The 21,400-nt window shown below is 30.4% G+C and overlaps 2 protein-coding genes across 3 annotated transcripts in view; one reads left to right on the top strand and one right to left on the bottom strand.

Annotated features, from left to right (window-relative positions):
- The window catches only part of LOC107456224 (cAMP-dependent protein kinase catalytic subunit 1), a 428,744-nt gene that overhangs the window by 12,401 nt on the left and 394,943 nt on the right, over positions 1–21,400 (top strand). The window lies entirely within an intron of this gene.
- On the bottom strand, positions 5,548–6,390 carry LOC122270660 (uncharacterized). The gene has a single exon (XM_071187277.1). The coding sequence runs from the start codon at positions 6,388–6,390 to the stop codon at positions 5,548–5,550; it is 843 nt and encodes a 280-aa protein (XP_071043378.1).

Raw genomic sequence — 21,400 nt, 5'->3', positions numbered from 1 at the left:
CAGAATGATATAAAGAATTAGATTTTAATAACAGTTTTCTTTTTTTTTTAAGTTTAAAATTTACGATCTATAAATCTTGAAAAAATCTGGAAAAAAATGTGTCATAAAATTTGCGAATTTCAGATTTTTCTGGTTGGTTGGTTGGTTGGTTGTTAATTTACGTCGCACTAGAGCTGCACAATGGGCTATTGGCGACGGTCTGGGAAACATCCCGGAGGATGATCTGAAGACATGCCATCACAATTTTGATCCTCTGCGGAGAAGATGGCACCCCTGCTTCGGTAGCCCGACGACCTGCGCGCGAAGACGAGCACTTTACGGTAGCACAGTTTAACGAGGACCAATACCGCACACCCTCGGTCCCTACGCAGACTGATCCAAGTGGTCAGCCACCCGCACACTGACCGTAGCCAGTGATGCTTGACTTCGGTGATCTGCTGGAAACCGTGTCTTAACGATCAGTCCACTGCGGGACCAGATTTTTCTGGCAAGAGACTGAATGTTATCAATTATTATTAATCATTACAACTTATAAAAATCAAATAAAAAAAGAACAAATTATGTACAGCTGCAATAAGCAAGCACCGCAGTTCACTAGAGGGAGTGGATATAAAGTACAAACTAGTTACTAGACCAGTGATGTCAACGTTCACCGTGACGTCCGTTTGGTCGAGAGATTGCAAAAAACACGCGTTTTGGACTAAGAACAGGCGTAAATATTTTTTTTTAATGGCGGGCACTTGGGGGCATATATGNTTACTCGTTACTTTTCAAAATAAGAACTTTTTACTTTTTACTCGTTACTTTTTATAAAAATACTTGTACTTTTACTCGTTACTTTTTAAAAGTAACGTTGCCATATATGCTTGGGGGTAGTCCCATTGGCCACAGAAATGCCAGAACTGCTACTCTCTTCTCGTTACCCAGTGGGCACCTGTAACAAAGCCACGGCGGTGGAGCAGCGTCGTCACACAACCACAAACCCGTTTATGGGGCGGGTCACATTCACACAATCACACACAAAGGAGAAAAGACACAAAGAGAAAGAAACATCCATGTCCTGAGCAGGATTCGATCCCGCGACCAGCGTCTCCATAGTCAAGCACGCTCTTCGTTTAAGCAAACTAAAGCATTTCTTATGCATTTTGCTTAGCAATGAAAACTTTAAACCCACTTATCTCAAAACTTGATTTTTTGAATTGTGCCGCTATTGCACCCCATGAGCGATTTGTATACAAAAAATCTCGAGCATTGTTTTTTTTATAGTCTTTTAAATCAGACTATGTAGACTTATTTTGTAACTGACAATATTACTTACTGAAAGAAAGACTTTTTGATGCTGAGCTAAATGAGACGCAGGCATAAAGTTTAATTCTAGTTTAAAAACTCTTTTTTTTTTAAATCTGGTAATTTTTTGAATATACATTTAATTAAACTGAGAAAACATATTTATGTACCTTGAAAAAATAAAATACAAAGCATAATAAATTGTTGATTATTGTATATTATCATAGAACACGGGGAAAAAAAATTCTGGCAAAATTATCGTACTGTACCGTTATGATATTTCTGGTAAAAAAGCAACATAATTCTGGTTAATAAAACACAAAATATACAGTATTTAAACCATTAATTTGGTAATTTTTCCGTTCATATGGTAATGATTTATCAGCAATTTTGGGTTCTAAATTATAGTTTTATTACCACAAATTTAGTAAAAAATGCAAAACGGAAAAATAATTTTAACCGACTGGATGGTTTTAATCCATTTTAAAAGGTATCATGATAACGTTACCAAATTTCACCACATTTACCAAGTTGTATTACATATTCTAAAGCCATATAGTATTATTACATTTACCAAAATCATTATCAAGCGCTTCGGTAAAAATTACCAAGTTTCTTGGTGTTTCCATAGAGCCGGAAATACGGCAAAGTTTATCATATTCTGGTAGTTTTGACCATACTATTTTTCTCAGTGTATATATACCAATTAGTTAATTATCACTAACAGTTAAGTATTTATAGGAATACTTTCTATAGCTAATTGTTTATTATTATCGAGAGCTATTGTTTGTTTTAAAATTATTTTATTGAATAAAACTGACATTATATCTATTTTTATTTTTTGTTCATTAGAGATAGTAAATCAAAATCAATCATCTATTCAAAACCATAAAAGGTGAATTTTAATAAATATTCTGTCACTGATTAAATTTTTAAATATCACTGATTTATGTATATTTTAGTTATAATTAATAGCACATCAGTCGCATTTGCATCTGACGCACGAGACGCGAGGTTTAAACTCTAATGCCAAACTTGAAGTCTTGATTCGCTAAAGTTTTCAAAATGTGGAATTAAAAAAATATGAATAAAATGATGGTAAATTTTCTTGTTAAAAGAAGGAGTTGGAGTTACGGTAATAGCGGGAAAATAATAATTACGTTTCGATGACATCCAACTAAAATTAGTTATTTTTACCCAGAATCTTACAAGTACAGGCAACCGACGGAATGTTAATGGCACATCGGAGAAAAGAAAGATAAAATGGCTTTTCGAAAATTTATCCCAATAGCGAATTCTTCTTTGAACTTTATTGTTACAATATGGGAGAAACGTAGCATGAAAATCTATAATCACAACATTAAAGAATGATATATTAAAAAAATAATTATTTGTTACCGTAAAATTATGAATTGTACTCGTAGTATTAAAAAATTGACTTATATGCTAAGTGATAAATAGTCTTTACTTAAGGAAATACACCAATGAAAGTAAAATAAAAATTCAGAATTTAGCAAAATAACAGTTAATAATGTAACTAAACATTTAATCTTTGCTTTATTGCACATTGAAATATAATATGAAGATTGTAAATTCATGTACAAAACGCAGCATTAAACTATTTGGTATTAATGTTATATTTTCTTTAAGCTTTATAGTTTTTTTGCAGATTTAAGTTTACGCTGTGTGGTTGTTACGTATAGCAAAACTTTAAAGTCAAAAGTATTTTAAAATAAATAAAATATTAACGAAATGGTAATTTTATATTACAATAATATGTAATATAAAATTACCATTTCGTTAATATTTTATTTATGTATATTTTATTATTGCATATCGATCGGCTGAGCACAACGCTTGTGTTCGGATGGCGGTCCTCATAGGTACTGTCGCGACGGCGAGACATCCCTCCGTATGCCCGAATGAGGGCGGGTCGGGTTCTATTTGCCTAACAATAATATGTATAACGTACAGTGCGTAAAATTAAAATCCCGAATAACCTCTAATCTAATGATCGGATCTTCACGGTCTAGGACTCAATTTTAAAAGTTCGAGAAGGTAAACTCAACTATTCTAATTAATTAGTGCAGACGATATTTTAAATTACGAAATCAGACATAAAAAAAGTACTTTTTCTGACAAAACTGACTTTTCTGACTATTTTTGACATTTTTGGATTTCTGACCTTCAAGATATAGGGAGCAGCTGCAATTCGAGAAATATGGTCCTAATATTTTGGTCAAAAGAGCCTTTAAAATTAGGGCTGCTAAATGTTAATTTTACTTTCTGCATAGGTCACCATACTACGGGAATGTTTGAAGTGAATTGAGAAATCTTTGCACACAATTATAAAATTCGTTCATCCCTAGATAATTCCATGCAAAATATAATTTTCAGTAAATATTTATTTATTTTTGTTGTTATTTTATTTAAAAATGGTTGAAAATATTTTGAATTGTAAGGTACATAATTTTTTACATCATTTTAAAAAATGTTAGAAAAATGTATATGGCAAAATACAATTTTGAGTGGAATCAGTCGAACAGTTCTTGAGAAATTGAATTTTAAAAACACAGCTTCTTTATACTTAGATTTCACAGGAGCTATTCGATCAACTCTCAACTGTCTCAAATATTGTAATTTGTTATGTAAAATTACATTCTTTAAGATGATGAAAAAATTTTTATACCTTACAATTCAATTTTTTCCAATTTTTAACTAAATAAAATAATAAAAAATAATAAATATTTATAAAAAATTATTTTTTGCAAGGTATTATATTAGAAAACACGAATTTTACAATTGTGCGGAAAGTTTTTTCAATTCGCTTTAAAAGTTCTCGTGATCTGGCGAGAGATGAAAAATAAATTACTTTATGGGGTCCAAACATTGGACTGCTTTACTGAGCAAACTATGGAGACCATATTTCCCAGATTGCGGCTACCTCTATATTTTGAGGGTCAGAAATTTAAATCCGTTGAGAAAAAGGGTATGTTTATTCAGAGAAAGTACGTATTTCGTAACTTAATATATCGTCTGCGCTAATTAATTAGCATATTTGAGGACCCTTTCTCAAAGCATTATAGTTGAGACTTGGAACGTGAAGATCCACTAAAGTTATTCGGGCTCGTCCGTTTCTTTATTTATTTTGCGCATTGTACATGGAACAATTATGCATAATATAGAAAACAAAGTGAAGATACATATTTACTTAACCCATAATTATAAGCATTGGGTATAAGAGTTTGAAAAGAGGAGAGAAAGAACTAAATGGAAATGCTGAGTTAAGTCTTAGAAATATATAATTTATAGTAGAGTGGAGCGAGGCAAAAACAGTTTTCGATAATTGAAATGCACTACCCCCCCCACGAGAACTGATAGTGGAAGTAAACATAAGGGTTGCTGTTTGATCGCCAACGTTTGTCACTTCAACGGTTTCATCGCTGAATGGGCAATTTAATTTAAATTGAGAGAGCTTTCGCTTTTATAGAAAAACGAAAACGATGTTTGGTTTTTGATATGTTAAAATTAGATAAGAAAGTGCAAAATTAAAATATTTACTTGAAAATACGTTTCTAATTGCTTCAGTAAACACATAATTTTATTTTAAGAATAGTTTTAATGTATTTTTTTTAAAGTTTAGATTAAATTAGTTTTAATATATTTTGCATAAATATCTATGCAAAACATAACTTTTATAATTCCATCGTAAAAGTCGTATAGAATTGAAGGAATATGTTAAAAAAATACTCTGTATCTTCATAATTAAAATATTTTTTTTAAATTTATTAAAAGTAAAATAATATTTAAAATAGTTTTATGTTTCACCGATTGATTTAAAATATATTTGAAGGAGCAGCATTTATTTGTATTTTTAAACTGTTAATTATCTTTATTTTTCTAAGGGAAGTATTACGAAAATAATTACACTAAAAGAAACTTGGAACTTTCTTATATGTCTCACAAAATCTTTTGTTAAGAAAAATATACCCACTTGACCTATAAAAAAAAGGCAGTTTGTAAACCTCGAATTCAATAGGTTTCTGAAAATAGAATCAAGTGTCAAAATTATTTAATTTTACGTAACATTTGAATTTCTGTAATTAATTATCAACTGAACCGAAACCAAAAATAATTATATTAAACTACTCAGAAAAGAACAACATTTTAAGAATTACTGTATTAACGATGAATTAATCAAGGATAATCACGAATAATTATATCATTAAAAAGTAAAAATAAAACTAGTAGTTACTTATCTCAGGATTCACTCTCAGAACTTGTAGAATCCTCGTCGTTTGAATTGATATTTATTACTAGAGAATTAACAGTTTTTTCGATGGCTTCATCCAAATCCCACATCTCTTTTTCGATTTTCTGAGTATGCTCTATGCAATTTTTCCACTTTTCAACTCCAATTTCATTTAAACTTCTCATGCACAATCCTTCTACTTCCGATAACTTGAAAGATTTGTTTTCTTTGCCGACTAAACCTGTCATTTGGGCCCAAATCAGCTCAATTGGATTTAATTTAGCGTGATAGGGGGGAAGCCTTAAAATCATTATATTATTACGTCTAGCAAGTTCATCCACCGCGAATTTGTCAAATCTGTGCTTATGAGCCTTCACTATATCCAGTAGTACTGTTTTTAGCATACCTTCTTCATCACTGACAATGTTTTTAGATTTTAACCAGTCTTCAATTGCTTGCTTTGTCGATGATGTGTTAGGAATTTTTTCTTCTTTACGAGAGTGATATGGTGCATTGTCCATCACAACGACAGAGTTCGGCTCTAGAAAGCGAAGAATTTTCTCGAACCATTCTTCGAAACACGCTGCATTCATATCCTTATGGTAATCCTTGTTTTTGTTCGATTTAAAAAGTAGAAGTCCTTCTTTTAAAAAGCCTGCGTCGCTACCAATGTGCGTAATAATAAGCCTCCCACCTTTGCCAGAAGGCGATTTTAATCCTGTAGAAAGACCAGATAAAAATGCCTGTTTTGACGAGATAATGGAAGTATCATTCCACACTTTGTCTTGCGTATGTCCAGCATTCAACCATGTCTCATTCATACAATAAATTTTTCTTCTTTCTTGTCTCATTTTGTTAATTGCTCTAAATATCTTCGCCTCCACAAAATTATTTCATCTTTTTCAATGAGTGAGCTGTTCCGTCCTCGTTTTTGAAGTTTGAAGCCCAATTTTTTTAACAGGGAATAAAATGTCGTTCTTTTAAAGTTTGGTAAATCAAAATCATCGTTCACAGCTTTGAGAACTTTGTTTATTGTCGGAATTTCGTTACGGCGGGAAAAATTGTGAACTTTTCTTCTTGCAACATTTTTGTCGAAATCGTCAAAAACATCCAAAAAAGTTTTACGAGATTTAGTCCTCTTCGGTGAATGTAATATACCATCCCTTTCATATTCTTTAATAATTCTGAAAACAGAAGCTGTGCTAACTCCCGCTGCAGAAGCCGCATGGTCAGCCACATCAATGATTGGAACATCTGTTTTTGAATGCACTTCTGTTTTATAAATGTTCAATATTATTTCCTTCTCCGCTTTTCTTATGTAAGATTTCTTCTGCCGTTTTTCAGGAGGACTTAAATCCATCACTTTATTTTCCATATTGCTCATGAAACACATGCAAAAAGACACCACGGCGAAACAAACAACCCTCTAAAAAGTAAGAGTTTTTGCTTGACTGATATGTGCTATTTGTCATTATTCCGGCGTCAAGTAGACAACTGTATTGCGCCAAATAGCACGCCGCTTTGTTTACTTTCACTATCAGTTCTCGTTGAATAGACCATAGTATATTACTCGTGATATTTTTAAGAATTTTTAAAAATCATCTTTATTCCCCACAAAAACAGTAAAATTTTGATAAATTTTTCAAGTGTTTAAAACTTGTCTGTTAAAAGCAAATTGTTTCTCAAAAGTTATGTATCGACTGAAATTCGGAATTAACTCATGGATTTTTTTAGATTTTTTCTGCAATATTTTCAATCTTTGGAACAGTAATAAAAAATTTAAATTTAAAAAAAAACATAAAATTTTAAAAAATTACGGAATTTTTAGAATTGTCAGAAAGAAATAAAATACCTCGCAAACACTGTGTTTTTTTCTAAAATAACACTGAAATTTTTATGGTTCATTATCCTCCTCTTTCCTCAGGGATGAGCCCTGAAGGGTGTTTTTTAACTTTTTTCATATAGATAATACTATTGTTGAAGCTTATAAAATTACAAAAATATAAATAGAAAAGAAAAAAGAAAAGAGATACAAAAACAATATTTTTTTCACGTTGTCCAAAAAGGAAAATTTAAACATCTTAATTTGTTTTAACAAATGATGCAATATGCTAGGGAACTTCATGTAATAAATATACAAGTTGTGGGAAAGAAAGAAAAACCCTCGGGCAGACAATTTTTAATGCAAAGTTTTTCATTTTCCGTCGTTGAACAACCGATCCAATTTCATGGGTTTACGACTACTAATCTTCAACTCCGTAGCCTTGTGATTTTGAACCCAATACAGAACACAAGGGAACTCCTGGATCGAGTATTGGAAGAAATTATCCTTCGTCGAGGACTTTTTTGATGGTGCTAACCCGCATTTGCGAAACATGAAAAGGAAGATCACGAGAACCTCCCACGGTTAGCCTGACTCTTAACTCATGATCCGTCTACCACTGAGGATATTTCACGTCAGCACTGTGGTCGGAGCAAGCTGGATGCGGAATTCGTATTGACTGGGATTCGAACCCGGTTCACCTCATTGGAAGGCGAAAAAATAAAGAAATTAACAAAATATTAAAAAATAAGAATGAACTTTTACCAATAAATAACTTTATTTGGTTTCATTGAGATCGCCTTTTGCAGCGATGAAGTGGCGCAAATGATTATTAAAATTTTCACCAAAGCAATTGCTTTGGAGAGTTTAAGCTTTTGAGTGGTTTGGTGAAGGCTTTCTAGGCCCCAAATTGGACCATAAACTGTAATCCACGTGCTAGAGATCTGGCGAACAGGCTGGCATTCTACATGTAATATCATAATTGGAAAATATGCCTAGCACTATTCTTCTCTGTTTTTTTGACCTTGTTGCATCTTGTAAGTTGGTGTTGAGTCTTGTTGAAACGTCCACTTGCAGAATTACTTTCTTGGCCCACGGAAATACAACAGCTTCTAGAATGTCTCACTGGTACACTTATTCATTTTTACCCCCTCATATACGAAACCCCGAGTTGTTTTACTGCTCGCGCAAATTCCGCCCCAGAGCATGAGCAAAAATTGGATTTTGGCGATGTTCAAAAATTGCAGAGATGCTTGGAGCACCTTCAGATCAGATACGTTCTGAAAGTTATGAGCTTGTTAGACCTTCTCATGAGTGAAAAGGAATCTTTTGCAGTGCTGACTTGCTGCCCATATCAAAAGCTATCGATCTCTTTGATCGCCTCTGAAAAAGGCGGCGACACTGAAAAAAATTAAATTCATTTGTGTTGTTGTTATTGTTTCTTATGACACTTGGACAAGGCTAGCTCGCTAGACTTGGCCTTTTGCGAATTAAGTCCGGAAGGTGTGCCATTAGTTTGATTGGAGGGCACCACGAGAGTGAAAGTACGTCTTAGCTCAGAACCCCACAGATAGATGGCAGCACCATTCATTTGTGAGACCACTACTTTAATTTCATATACCTATAGGTGAGATAATTTTCTACTGCTCAGAGAGTAACCACAGACATATTGCATGTACTCACTCGGTGGGTCTTAGCAGAGTCGAGTATGGAACCTCAGCCTTCCGGACCGGAGTCCGATTCTCTTACCACTGAGCTACAACGGCTCTATTTGTTAGTTAAAGTATACTCTTATTAATGTTTTCCTATTTTGCTAATTTTTTCTTATTTTAAATAAGTTTATATTTAAAATAGTTTGTCCGAGTTTTTTTGCCACACCCTGTATTTCTAAGATTTGTTACCTATTAACTAAAAAGTCTCTTAACTAGAACATCAAATTTGTTTGCTTTTTGTGGAAGAACGATTTATTACGTCTCAAAACTAATAAGAGAATCTATTTTAAGCTATGAATTAATATAGAAAGATTCATATGGAAAATATTAGTAATGCATTTATTCAGTACATCGTTAAACTAATTTCGAAAAATTATACATTTTCCTTCTTCTGAAACTATCGTTATTGCTTTAAAAACAATGCAACATTCAGATTCTCCGCTTGACTAACCAAATGTTTATTTAAATTTTACCCAGAATAAGCCATTTATTCCGTTTAAACTGCACTTTCTGTTCTAAACCTGGAACTTCATTTTCGAAAGCAAGGTTGAGAAATCACCTCATCAAAGTGAAATGACATAGAAAATTAATTTATTACGTAAGTGATTAACATTTAAGCGATGGACTGAACTATAAAATGCGCGAGTTATTCTAACGTGGTTTAAGTTGAATAGTTAAGTCACAGCAGACTCCACTTTAGGAACTAGATTTATGCGTTAACTATTGTTTGAACGACTTGGATCAATAAGTTTGAGGTATCATTTTATAGAAGCTTGGATTTTAAAGATGCTCGTTCTGTCACTTAATATTTGCGTCTGCTACAAATGTAATTTCCTTGATAGGTTATTTCCTAAAACTCGGCGAACCATCTGCTTTATTAGTCTGAAGATCTGTAATTTAAAGTTAAGTATAAGTGCAAATTGTAATTTTGGAGGATATTTTATGGAGATGATAGGTTCATGAATACTTATTAAAATGGTTCTTTAAAAGTGTCGAAAGAATTTAAATATTTATCTTGAGTTTTATTTAATCATTGTCTTAAGTTATATATTTTTTAATATTTTATCAATGTTATAAATAATGACTTTTTCAATTGTTTTTTTCCAATTCAATATAATATTATTATTATTTGATTTTCTGTAAAAAGATTTATAAAAAACAGCACTTGAGTGAAAAATTTCATAATAGAGAGAAATGTTAAATTCTAAAATTTTGAAACTAAAAACTTTCTTTTCTATTATTTATGATTTACATGAGGTATTTTCCCAAAATAATGGTCTGATATTTAAAATTAGAATTCATTTTGATAGCTAAGCTATGTCCATATAAAAAAGAAGAAAAAAAAGGATATTTGAAAAAGAATTTTTTTGAAATTTTAAGCAGGTGAAAGTTTAAATCCTCAGTTAATATATTTTTATTAACTCTTTATTTTGTACTTAGTAAGATAAAACTAATGATTAAAAAGTTTTTGATAAATAACTTTCGTAATTTGTAATGAACTGGATAATTTTAATACGCTGTATTTAGCATTACAGCAAAAATATTGCTTTAGTTGTTTCTAATACAACATACCAAATACCAGCAAGCCTGCTTGGTGAAACCAAGCGAATTTAAGGCAAAGAGTGCACCGTCTATGGCCAATGGTACAACTTCAGCCACACACACGTCACAGCCTGCTTTAACGGATGAACCCATTCATGAGCAGATCGCAATTTTAACCAGAAACAGAGAATGATCTATCTTCAATCCAGTACCCCCGGAGGTGAACAAAAATATTTACTTAAGAAATGATGTTTAAAAAGTATTGAATATTGTGGGTTGTAAAAACACTTTAAATAAAACATTTTAATGTGAAAAACACAATAAATATTTCGTATCTAAAACTGGTTTCTCCTTTCCATGCAAATTTAGAGAGACATATAATTTTTCCTTCTTGTTTGTTTGGCTGTCAGTTTATTGGCACTTCTTGACTATTTTGCGGTTACACATTGACCCTGCTGTTTTTGACAGCATTACTTTGCCAAGTGGTCGAGAGAGGGAAATCAGGGTAGGATACATTTTGTTTTACCTCTCTCGGCCACTGCAGGTTTTCTAGTTTTGCATTTCAGCTTTATTTATTTTCCATTTTTTTTGTAGGAAGTTTTCTGTTTCAAATCTCTACGTTTCTTTTCCTCATTCACGTCTGATGTGTTCTGAGAATGGGCGTCATATTTTGAGCTCTCGAAACATGCTTTCCACCTTCATATTTTTTGATGGGAATGAAGTTTTTATACTATCAGGTATATCTTTTCGAGTCAGTTTCTTGAGATCATTTAATATAAAATAGTACAAAAGCTATTTTAAAATTAAATTCCAGTCAAAAATTTAAAAGTGATGAGTGGCGGATTTGTGCGACGAAAGAGTCACCGCAGAGAGTGACATCTTGATTTTCGTTAATATATATAGGGTATTCTGGGAAATAGAATATATATCGGTTAATATATATAGGGTATTCTGGGTCTTTACGACAGCCGATAGCAGAATAGGGTATTCTGGGAAACCTGTTTCATTTGCAAACACTTCATAAAAATATCAAAATAATTTACTCCCGAAGCTAATTACTACAGAAACAAGTAGAGGCAAGACTCAAATTACTAAATTATACATAATTCAAATTAATGTTGTAAAATTTCAACTCCTATTTATATTTTGTCGAGGTTTCTGCTTTTCTATCATTTAGTTGAAAAATTAAGCTTCTTGTTGCACTAAATGACATTATTTTATAGTTTTTAGGGTTCGGAGATTTTATAATTTTATTTTTAACCAGCGTTGAATAACCAACCCCTACAACTATCAAAGTTTAACTCTGTAGCCTTGTAGTTTTAAACCCAATCCAAAAGACAAGGAAAGTCAAAGGATCGGGTTTTGGGATGAACTAGCCTTCATGGAAGAATGTTTGGATGGAACTAACCCACTTTTGCGTTACATGGTGAGAAAAACCACGAAAACCCTACAATAGGCAGACAGCAAGGGTATTCTAACCTATGATACATCTACCATTGAGGACATTTTATGTCAGTACTGTGGTCGGTGCGAGCAGAGAGCAGAACTCGTAGAGATCTGCCAATGTTGAGATTCGAATTTGGGACACCTTATTCGGTGGCGAGCGTTCTCTTCCCTGAGACACTACAACTCAGGTTTGGAGATTTTATTCTTTTATTTTTATTTTTTAACAGTCGTTGTACAGCCGACCCAATTTTTGGCTTTACGACAACTAATGTTCAACGCGGTAGCCTTGTAATTTTGAACCTAATCCAGAAGACAAGAGAATTCCTGGATCAAGTATTGGGAGAAATTTGCCTTCGTAGAGGACTGTTTTTGATGGAATTAACCCGCATTTGCATTACATGGAGAGGAAGGCCACCAGAACCTCCCACGGTTAGACTGACGACAAAGGAACCCATGATCCGTCTACCACTGAGGATATTTCACGTCGGCACTGCCCAGTGCAAGCAGGATGCGGATTCGTATCAACCAGCCATCACCGGGATTCGAACCCGGTTCACCACATTGGAAGGCGAACACTATATCCATTGAGCCATCACGGCTCTCAGGTTCGGAGATTAAAAATTTCAGGATAGCAGAAAAAGTTTTCTTTTATTATTCATTTTTCCTTCTTCTCCTAAACTATATTACTTAAACCTGATAAGCCTCATAGTGGGCCAAAGACAACCTTTTACTAATATAAAGATCCGTACATTTTCAGAGCAGTATACATACTTTTAAAAAAGACAAACAGCCAAAGAAAGTATAATTTGCTCATTTTAACTTTTTGATCCAGATATCCGTCTCATTTTTGAAATTTTTTTTTAGTGAAATGAAAGGGTAAGTTATCTAATGATTTCCTGGTTTTATTTTATTACCTTTCAGTTAAATTTTCTTTAGCCCAAAACAATTATAAATTAACATATAAAAATGATGGCGAAGATGACAGTGCATGAATGGGGTATTATGTATAAGTTTAGCTATGATTACAAAAAAAAAAAAAAAAAAAAATTGAAAGTGTCGTTTTTTTACAAAATGGCAGCAAAAAGAAAAATCGATTTTTTTTAACGTACATTTATGCATACATAAAAAATAAAAAAAATTTGGAAAAAAGTTCAATATTTGTTAGTTCCAACCACAGTCACATCGATTCTCTTCAAATTTCTAAGGCGACATCAAAATCGATTGAGTATTTTTTACTCCCAACACCCAACGAAGAAAAAAAAAGGGAGTATGATTTTTGGGAAGTTGCGTTAAAGATTTTTATAACGTTCTTTTCCAGTTTTTTGTTATTTACCATCAATCGGCGATGCCTGGGCATACTGCGTGACTTCCTCGATTTCGTGGGCATGCACTGTTTCCTCCCGGACTGCAGATCAGGCTTATTTGCTGGAGGTAGACTCGCTGTGTTTCGAGCGTTCTAGGCGAGCGTCTTCGAGCGTTGTGTCTTTTGCAAAATTCGATCGTTGTGTTGCTAATTTGACTAACCATGACATCCATTCATGCTGGTAATCCCCATGAAACCGTAGCTGAAGACCAGCGTAGCCAAATAATTGCCAATTTCGACCATATCTTTATGTTAAAAATGTATTTTAGAGAAAACGTCTAAATAAGCGAATTTAGCGATTAGCTTTTGTTCTGACTGTTCATTCAATACATCTTTCCAAATAATAGTCATTTGACAGGTATTCCTGTAAGTCTGATTGCTTCCTGCGCAGTCCGTGAGCTTACAACGACTCAAATCCAATGATCGCGTTTTTCAACTCTATATCAAGAAGTTTCCGGAGAAAACGTTTTCCCCCATATATACCCAAAATTTTTTTTAAAATTCTTAGACCAGAAAACCTCCTTAAGTACAATGAAGGCAAATATTATTGCAAAAATAGTAAAAGAATATACTATTTTAATTTCAGAATTGAAAGAAATTATTTAGACGTTTTCCCCCCACATATACCCCATAGTGTAGGGTATCAAAATATAAAATAAAATTATTCCGATTTTATGAAATTCTTACACCAGAAAACCTCCTTAAGTACAATGAAGGTAAATATTATTGCAAAAATATTAAAAGAATATACTATTTTAATTTCAGAATTAATAGAAATTATTCAGATACTTTCCCCCACATATAAACATCCCAAAGTACAATGAAGGCAAATATTATTGCAAAAATAATAAAGGAATATACTATATTTTCAGAATTACTTTTTTTTTTGTTTGGAACAAAAAGTTTCAACAATTTCCTACTTTGATTGCGGAGCATCAAACACTCAATATGTAGAAAATTTTTAAAGTACTGTTGCACTGAAAAATAGTTTCAATTAATAATTATTCTCCTCATACCAATATTTAATTAAAATTCGTTATAGAGTTCAAGACTTCCTTAATCAAATGATTTAAATGTTAGGTTTCAATAATCTCGAACCGAAAACACTATGAATATACTGGTTAACGAAAGTAATTTATTGGATGATTCTCTATTAATCATTTAAAAATTCTATGACAAGATTACGGTATTGTTGATTGGAATCGGTGTCTTATATAGACTTAGGTGCGTCTCCCTTGCATGATTTAAAAATGCGTCCTGTGGGGAAAGAAGTTATAGACAGTGTCAACCTTCGTCTATGAAGAGGTACCCCAACATAGAATCGAGTTAACATGTCTTATATACTAGTGATTTGGAATTGTATTTTTGTAGTGGTAGACACACTACACGTCCTATCTTAGACTTAACACAATGTTTTTTTTTTTTAAATTATAATATGAAGCGAACACAATGAAGAGCCATTTGGCTGTTTATAAATATTAATTTAATTTTAATTTATATTATTTTTTATATCTTAACTTAAATTATTTTAATGTTAACTGATAAGGAATTACTAATTGCGATGTACAGGTGGAATTTAGGAAAAAGTACTAAATTGGAACATTGTATACGATTACTGACAGCATTGAAATGAAATTAATCTTAAAAATATGAGAAAATAACTCACTGTCCTACGAATTATTATTATTCAAAGTTCAGTAAAGAGTTATTTTTATTTGTAAAGTAAATTAAAAAATATAAAAGAAAGTAATATTTTTATTGCAATTCATACAGTTACGGGGGAACAATCTTTTTAAATGAAGGACTTCGTGCCCAAGTATTTAGACATGTTGACGGCAATTATGATAATTTTTACGTAAACGTGTTTCAGATACAATCCTTTTTATCAGTTAACTAGTAATATATTTGTATTCAATTAAATTATTTTAACTATATTTATAATTCTTTTTTTTACAATCTTAAGTCTTTTAATTAACTTTTGTTTTAATTAATTAATTTTCTTTATTCTTTATCAGTCAACTTAGCAATATATTTACAAGTAACACAAAAGTGCATTTTAAAATAAATTAGCTCATATGTTCTTGAATAAAGTAAAAAATTAAAAATAAATATTTTATTGAGAAGCATAAATGCAAATTAAATATTTTTATTAAGGAAATTGTATGGCGTTTAAAATGATTTATCTTTAAGACAGTTATATTTAGTGAATTATAAAAGATTTTATGAATGTTAAATCTTAAAACCGTTTTTAAGACAACAAAAAATTCGAAACAAAGTTTAAAAATGGTAAGCAGTTAAAAAAACCAAATCCAATGTTTTGTTATAATATTGTATTAAAAATATCAAGCTAATAAAAAAAATTGAAAAATAATGTAATTGAGGATGAAATTGTCACAAATAAAACACGTGAATGGTGATGATTAAAATTCAATGATTCGGAAATCAAAAGTCGTTATACGTTATTTCAAAAAATCTGATATTTTTAATCCGGTGCGGATTAAAAATATCAGATTTTTTGAAATCACGCAGAAAAGCGTAGCAATAAAAGAACGGTAATATCTTAGATTTGACACTAATAAAGAGCTATTGGAAAATGCACAATTTGATACGTATTAAAAATATAGAGATTTTCAAAACCATGCAGAAATGCGTATAGCCGAAAAAATAGTTTGGATTTACGATGAAATTGACACAAATAGAACACGTCAGAGGGGATTATTATTTGCACGAATTGTTATAATACCGTCTTAAAAAGAGAGATCGATATTTTAAGAAACAAATGGAAATCCGACAATATAGCCTTCCAAAGCACAATCGAAAAGTCACTTCGATTAACTATGAAATGGGCACAAATAAAGACCTTAAAAATATTTGCTAAAATTCTTAATTCACAGATCATAATTTTATCGTATTAAAATTATTGAGATTTTTAAAACTATGGAAACTCATAGCTATAACCACTGGATAAGGCTATCGTAAAACTACATTGATTCAGATTTGGTGCGTCCAAAACTTAAATGCGGAATGCAAAATTTCCGGTTTTTTTTTATTTTCCATAAGAAAAAAAAGGAAAAAAAATTATATATATATATATTTTTATATTGCTCAAAATGAAGATAAAACAAAGGAAAATTACAGACATATGAAAAAAGGGGGGAAGAGAGAAATAATAATAAAAAAAAAATCAAACAGCTGAAAAAAAAAAGATAATTTTTTTTAAAAAAATCCAGAAAATAAAAGATAGAATCCTTTCATCAGCCCACACGATTATATCCACAGAAAAGAGTGCTTTCTGATACTGTATCAATATAACCAAAGCAAAATGTATCAATACAATAGTGTAAGGAGCACTCAAAAAATTTTTTACGAAAATTACAACAAATAAAATAGAACACAATAAGTAAAAATAACACGTAAAGCAGAAAAGAAAAGAAAATAAAATGAAAAAAGAGAATAAAATATAAAACATGAACTATAAAGCGAGTAGCGAATTCAAATGTACTTACATGAACGGGAAATATTTCAAGAATGATTTAAAAAATATTTTCGTAACAAGATTGCCAGATTGTAATATATGAAAACAAAAGCTCAAATTGAGCGTAACCAGAGAAGTTTTGTTTTAAAGTGCCGTTCTTACTGCATTGCTGAAGTGCGTTTGATTTGTTAGTTACCAAGGATGGACCGGAAATGGATGAGCGCAAGGTAATATTATACTGGATAATTTAAAGAAGTTGACCATACATAATTTTAGAAAATAAATATTTGTTTAAGAAAAAAAAATATAAAATAGAAAAGAGAAACATGAATTGCCTGTTTTGCGCATAATTTTAGCCACGGATTTGCCCGAAATGGATTTGCACACGGAAAAATTGTATAAATTAATAAAGAAATTTTTAGTAAATAATTTTAGCCACGGATTGGCCCAAAATGGATTTGCAGATGGAAAAATTATATAAGTTACAAAGGAATTTTTTTAGTAAAGGAATTTTTTAGTAAATAATTTTGACCGCGGATTTGCCCGAAATGGATTTACACAAGGAAAAATTATACAAATTAACGAAGAAATTATTTAGTAAATAATTTTGGCAACGGATTTACCCGAAATAGATTTGCACACGGGAAAATTATATAAATCAACAAAGAAAATTTTTAGTAAATATATCCACAAAAATATACGATTAATTCAATGATTTTATACAGAATTTTATTACTTTAGTTGGGTATATATTGTTTTTTATTAAATTTTGAAGGAGTTTATCGATTTGTTTTTTGGATAAATAAATAGTACTACATATTCTTTTAATTATATTCATTTCATTAAAAGTGGTATTTAAATAGATGCTCCTAGAAACATTAGAATTCCAAGTAATTAGTTTATTTATATTAAAATTAAAATAATTTCTTTTATCGTATAGATCAACAAAACAGATATTCACATCTTTTATAATACCCAAATCCAAAAAATTAAAATTAATATTATCATCATGATTACGAAGCAAGATTAATTCCTCGGGGTAAATATCATTTAATAAACTAGTATAATCTTGAAAATTAAAGATAATTAAGTCATCAATGTATGTAAGAACAAATTTAATACTGAGAGTATAATTTTTTTCATAATAATGCAAAAATAAGTTAGCTAAGAGAGATGAATAATTAGATCATTGTGGTATTCCATCAATTTAAAGAAAAATATCCCTTCCATTGTAAAGATAATTATTAAAAAGGCAAAAATTAATCAGAATTTCCAATCGTTCAAAATCGACATGCAAAATCGCAACAAAGGATATTTTTAAAATCATAGTAATAATTCAAAAGTACATCTTTTAGTTTAGAAAGGGGAATGCTATTGAAAAGATCCTGGAAATCAAAAGTCGCAATCGAATTAATTTTATTATGTTTAATGAATTCTAAAATCGGTTGATTATTAGTGATAATCGAAAAGAAACCTTCTTTAGAAATATTGTTAATAATTTTAAAAGTGAATAAGTTGAGGAGTTATTAAAGTTAATCTGTGTTTTCGCCGTATGGGCTAAACGATACCTTCCAACATACACAGATTAACTTTAATAACTCTTCTACTTATTCACTTTTTCATATTAAAGATAAGCGTACAAATCGAGGTAAACGGGGTTCAAGAAGTAATAGAAACTCTCTTAGTAGTGACAAATTAAATATAAATTTTCTTTCTAATATGGAAGAAGATTTTAATAAACATTATAACATTAAACCAATTAAAGATTTTGTCTTTTCCATTAAGAATTATGACGTATATAAGTTCTATGATCTTATTATTAACTTTTCTTTTATTAATTTACATTTTAAAATTCTTTGTTTCGATCTTATAAAAGCCAAAATGAGTAAAATTTCGCCAAATAAGAAGAAAAATTTAGATAATTTATATTTCGTTATTAACTTTCAAAATCCTATTTTCGATAAGATCAAATTTCACAATATTTTTGAAAATTTTAAAGCTTTAATTCCATTAAAAGATTTTAACATAATTAAAAGCTTTAAATATAATAAATCTCTTGGTAGAACAATATTTAATTATAATGATATAAGCGAAAATTTCAAAGAGTATTAATATATCCGATTATGAATGTCACTGTGTGGTAGAGAAATATTTTGATTTTGTTGATAAACATCATAAACATATTATTACTGGTAATTTAAATATTATAGAAAAATTAGAACTTAGGAATTTAATGATAAAAGGCACAAAATTTAGACCCATTCACCATATATCAATCAATAAAATTCTAAAATACTTTCGAATGATCTCATTAGTTTTTGTTTAAAAATATCAAATAGATTCTCTTTACCTTTAGGTATGCAAACAGAATGGAAATGGGGTGTTTATTATTACTTTAAAAACTTTGTTTTCAATTATAAGGATAATTTAAATAAGAGTAACAATCCAACAAATTTTTCTAATATTGTTCAATCAATTATGCAACTTCAATAAAATTTTGTAATTACTCCCTTAGACAAAGCTAACAATAACTATGCAATCTTCTGTAAAAAATTCTACGCTGAACTTTTAAATAAGGAATTAAAAAATAGTAAAAATTTAAAACTTAGTAATTTTAATAATAATATTGTCTTTAAAATTTTTTTAGCTGTATATAAGAGATTAACAATTAAAATTAGCAATATACAATTTCCTTACTTAATTATCAGTCCTCAATTTCATAAAATTCCTGTAAAATTTAGAACTATCATGTGTGGATCTAATACTTATCTAACTAAACCTGGCACCACTTTCTCTAACTACTTAAATAAAATTATTTCTAAAGAAGGTTTCTCTTGGATTATCACTAAAAATCAACCGACCGATTTTAAAATTCATTAAACATAATAAAATTAATTCTATTGCTACTTTTGATTTCCAGGATCTTTTCAATACCATTCCCTTTTCTAAACTAAAAGATGTACTTTTGAATTATTACTAAGATTTTAAAAATATCCTTTGTTGTGATTTTGATTATTGGGAAATTCTGATTAATTTTTGTCTTTTTAATAATTATCTTTACAATGGAAAGGATATTTTTCTTCAAATTGATGGAATACCACAAGGATCTAATTATTCATCTCTCTTAGCTNACTAACAAAAGAGAAGGAAGATTTAGAATTTAGATAAGATTACGATTATTTCCACTTAGGGCTACCTTTCAAATAAAATAAAAGAAACAATAATGTCCTCATTCCAGATACTACTTATATATAATATATATTTTTCACTTTGAGAGAAATTATCTGTAGCGTCCTTATAAGTTCAAGGTCTCCTCAATCGGATAATAGATGAATTATGCGTTTAGACCAGTGGTCGGCAAACTTATTAGCTAAAGAGCCAAATATGAACATTAAAACAATTTTAAAACAAATTGGGAGCCAAATCTGCTTGTTTAGTAAACTTCTTTTACACTAAATAAGTAGTACACTAAATAAAACAAAATTTCATACTTAATAAATATTTATTAATGCGAACAATGTGCTTGCATCTCCTTGGAAAGTTTGAGTAAGTCAGGTTTGTATGTTGTTGTTTTTAATCTAAGATTCAGGAATACTATTCCAAGCGTTGAAAATGACCATGTCTTCCTTTTCCAGGTCATTCAAAGCAGAACCACTTGTGTTGAGAACTAAGATCAAATTTTTTTCTTCTCCAATATTTCCAATTTAACACAAAGACGTTTGAATTTAGAGCGCCATATCTCCTTGTTTTTTTAAATCCAGCAATTGTATTTCAGAGCTACCAATGTCAATTTCAAAAGGAGAAAATTTCAACTCGGTTATCGTAGTATTAAGAGGATTTTTGACAATTTCTAAAGTTGCTCTGCTGTTTTTAAATTCCTGAAACCTGCTGAGAAATGCTTTCCTCATATTTAAAATTATTGCGCCTTTCTTAAAATTATTGCGCCTTCCTTAAAATTATTCCGCCCTTATTTGTGCCAGAGCCGCACTTAAGGAGCCAAAGAGCCACATGCGGCTCTGGAGCCGCACTTTGCCGACCACTGATCTATACGATAAAAGAAATGATTTTAATTTTAATATAAATAAACTATTTACTTGGAATTCGAATGTTTCTAGAAGCATCTATTTAAATACCACCTTTAATGAAATGAATAGAATTAAAAGAATATGTAGTAATATTTATTTATCCAAAAAAAAAGAATAAACTCTTTCAACATTTGATAAAAAAACAATGTATACCCAACTAAAGTAATAAAATTCTATATAAAATCATTGAATTAATCGTATATTTTTGTGGGTATATTTACTAAAAATTTTCCTTGTTAATTTACATAATTTTCCCATGTGCAAATCCATTTCGGTTAAATCCATAGCCAAAATTATTTACTAAATAATTTCTTTTTTAATTTGAATAATTTTTCCATGTGGAAATCCATTTCGGGCAAATCCGTGGTCGAAATTATTTACTAAAGAATTCCTTTACTAAGAAAATTCCTTTGTTA

Source organism: Parasteatoda tepidariorum, chromosome X1 (genome assembly GCF_043381705.1).
Source record: "Parasteatoda tepidariorum isolate YZ-2023 chromosome X1, CAS_Ptep_4.0, whole genome shotgun sequence".
NCBI classification, from domain to species: domain Eukaryota; kingdom Metazoa; phylum Arthropoda; class Arachnida; order Araneae; family Theridiidae; genus Parasteatoda; species Parasteatoda tepidariorum.
This window is presented reverse-complemented; position numbering and strand designations above follow the sequence as displayed.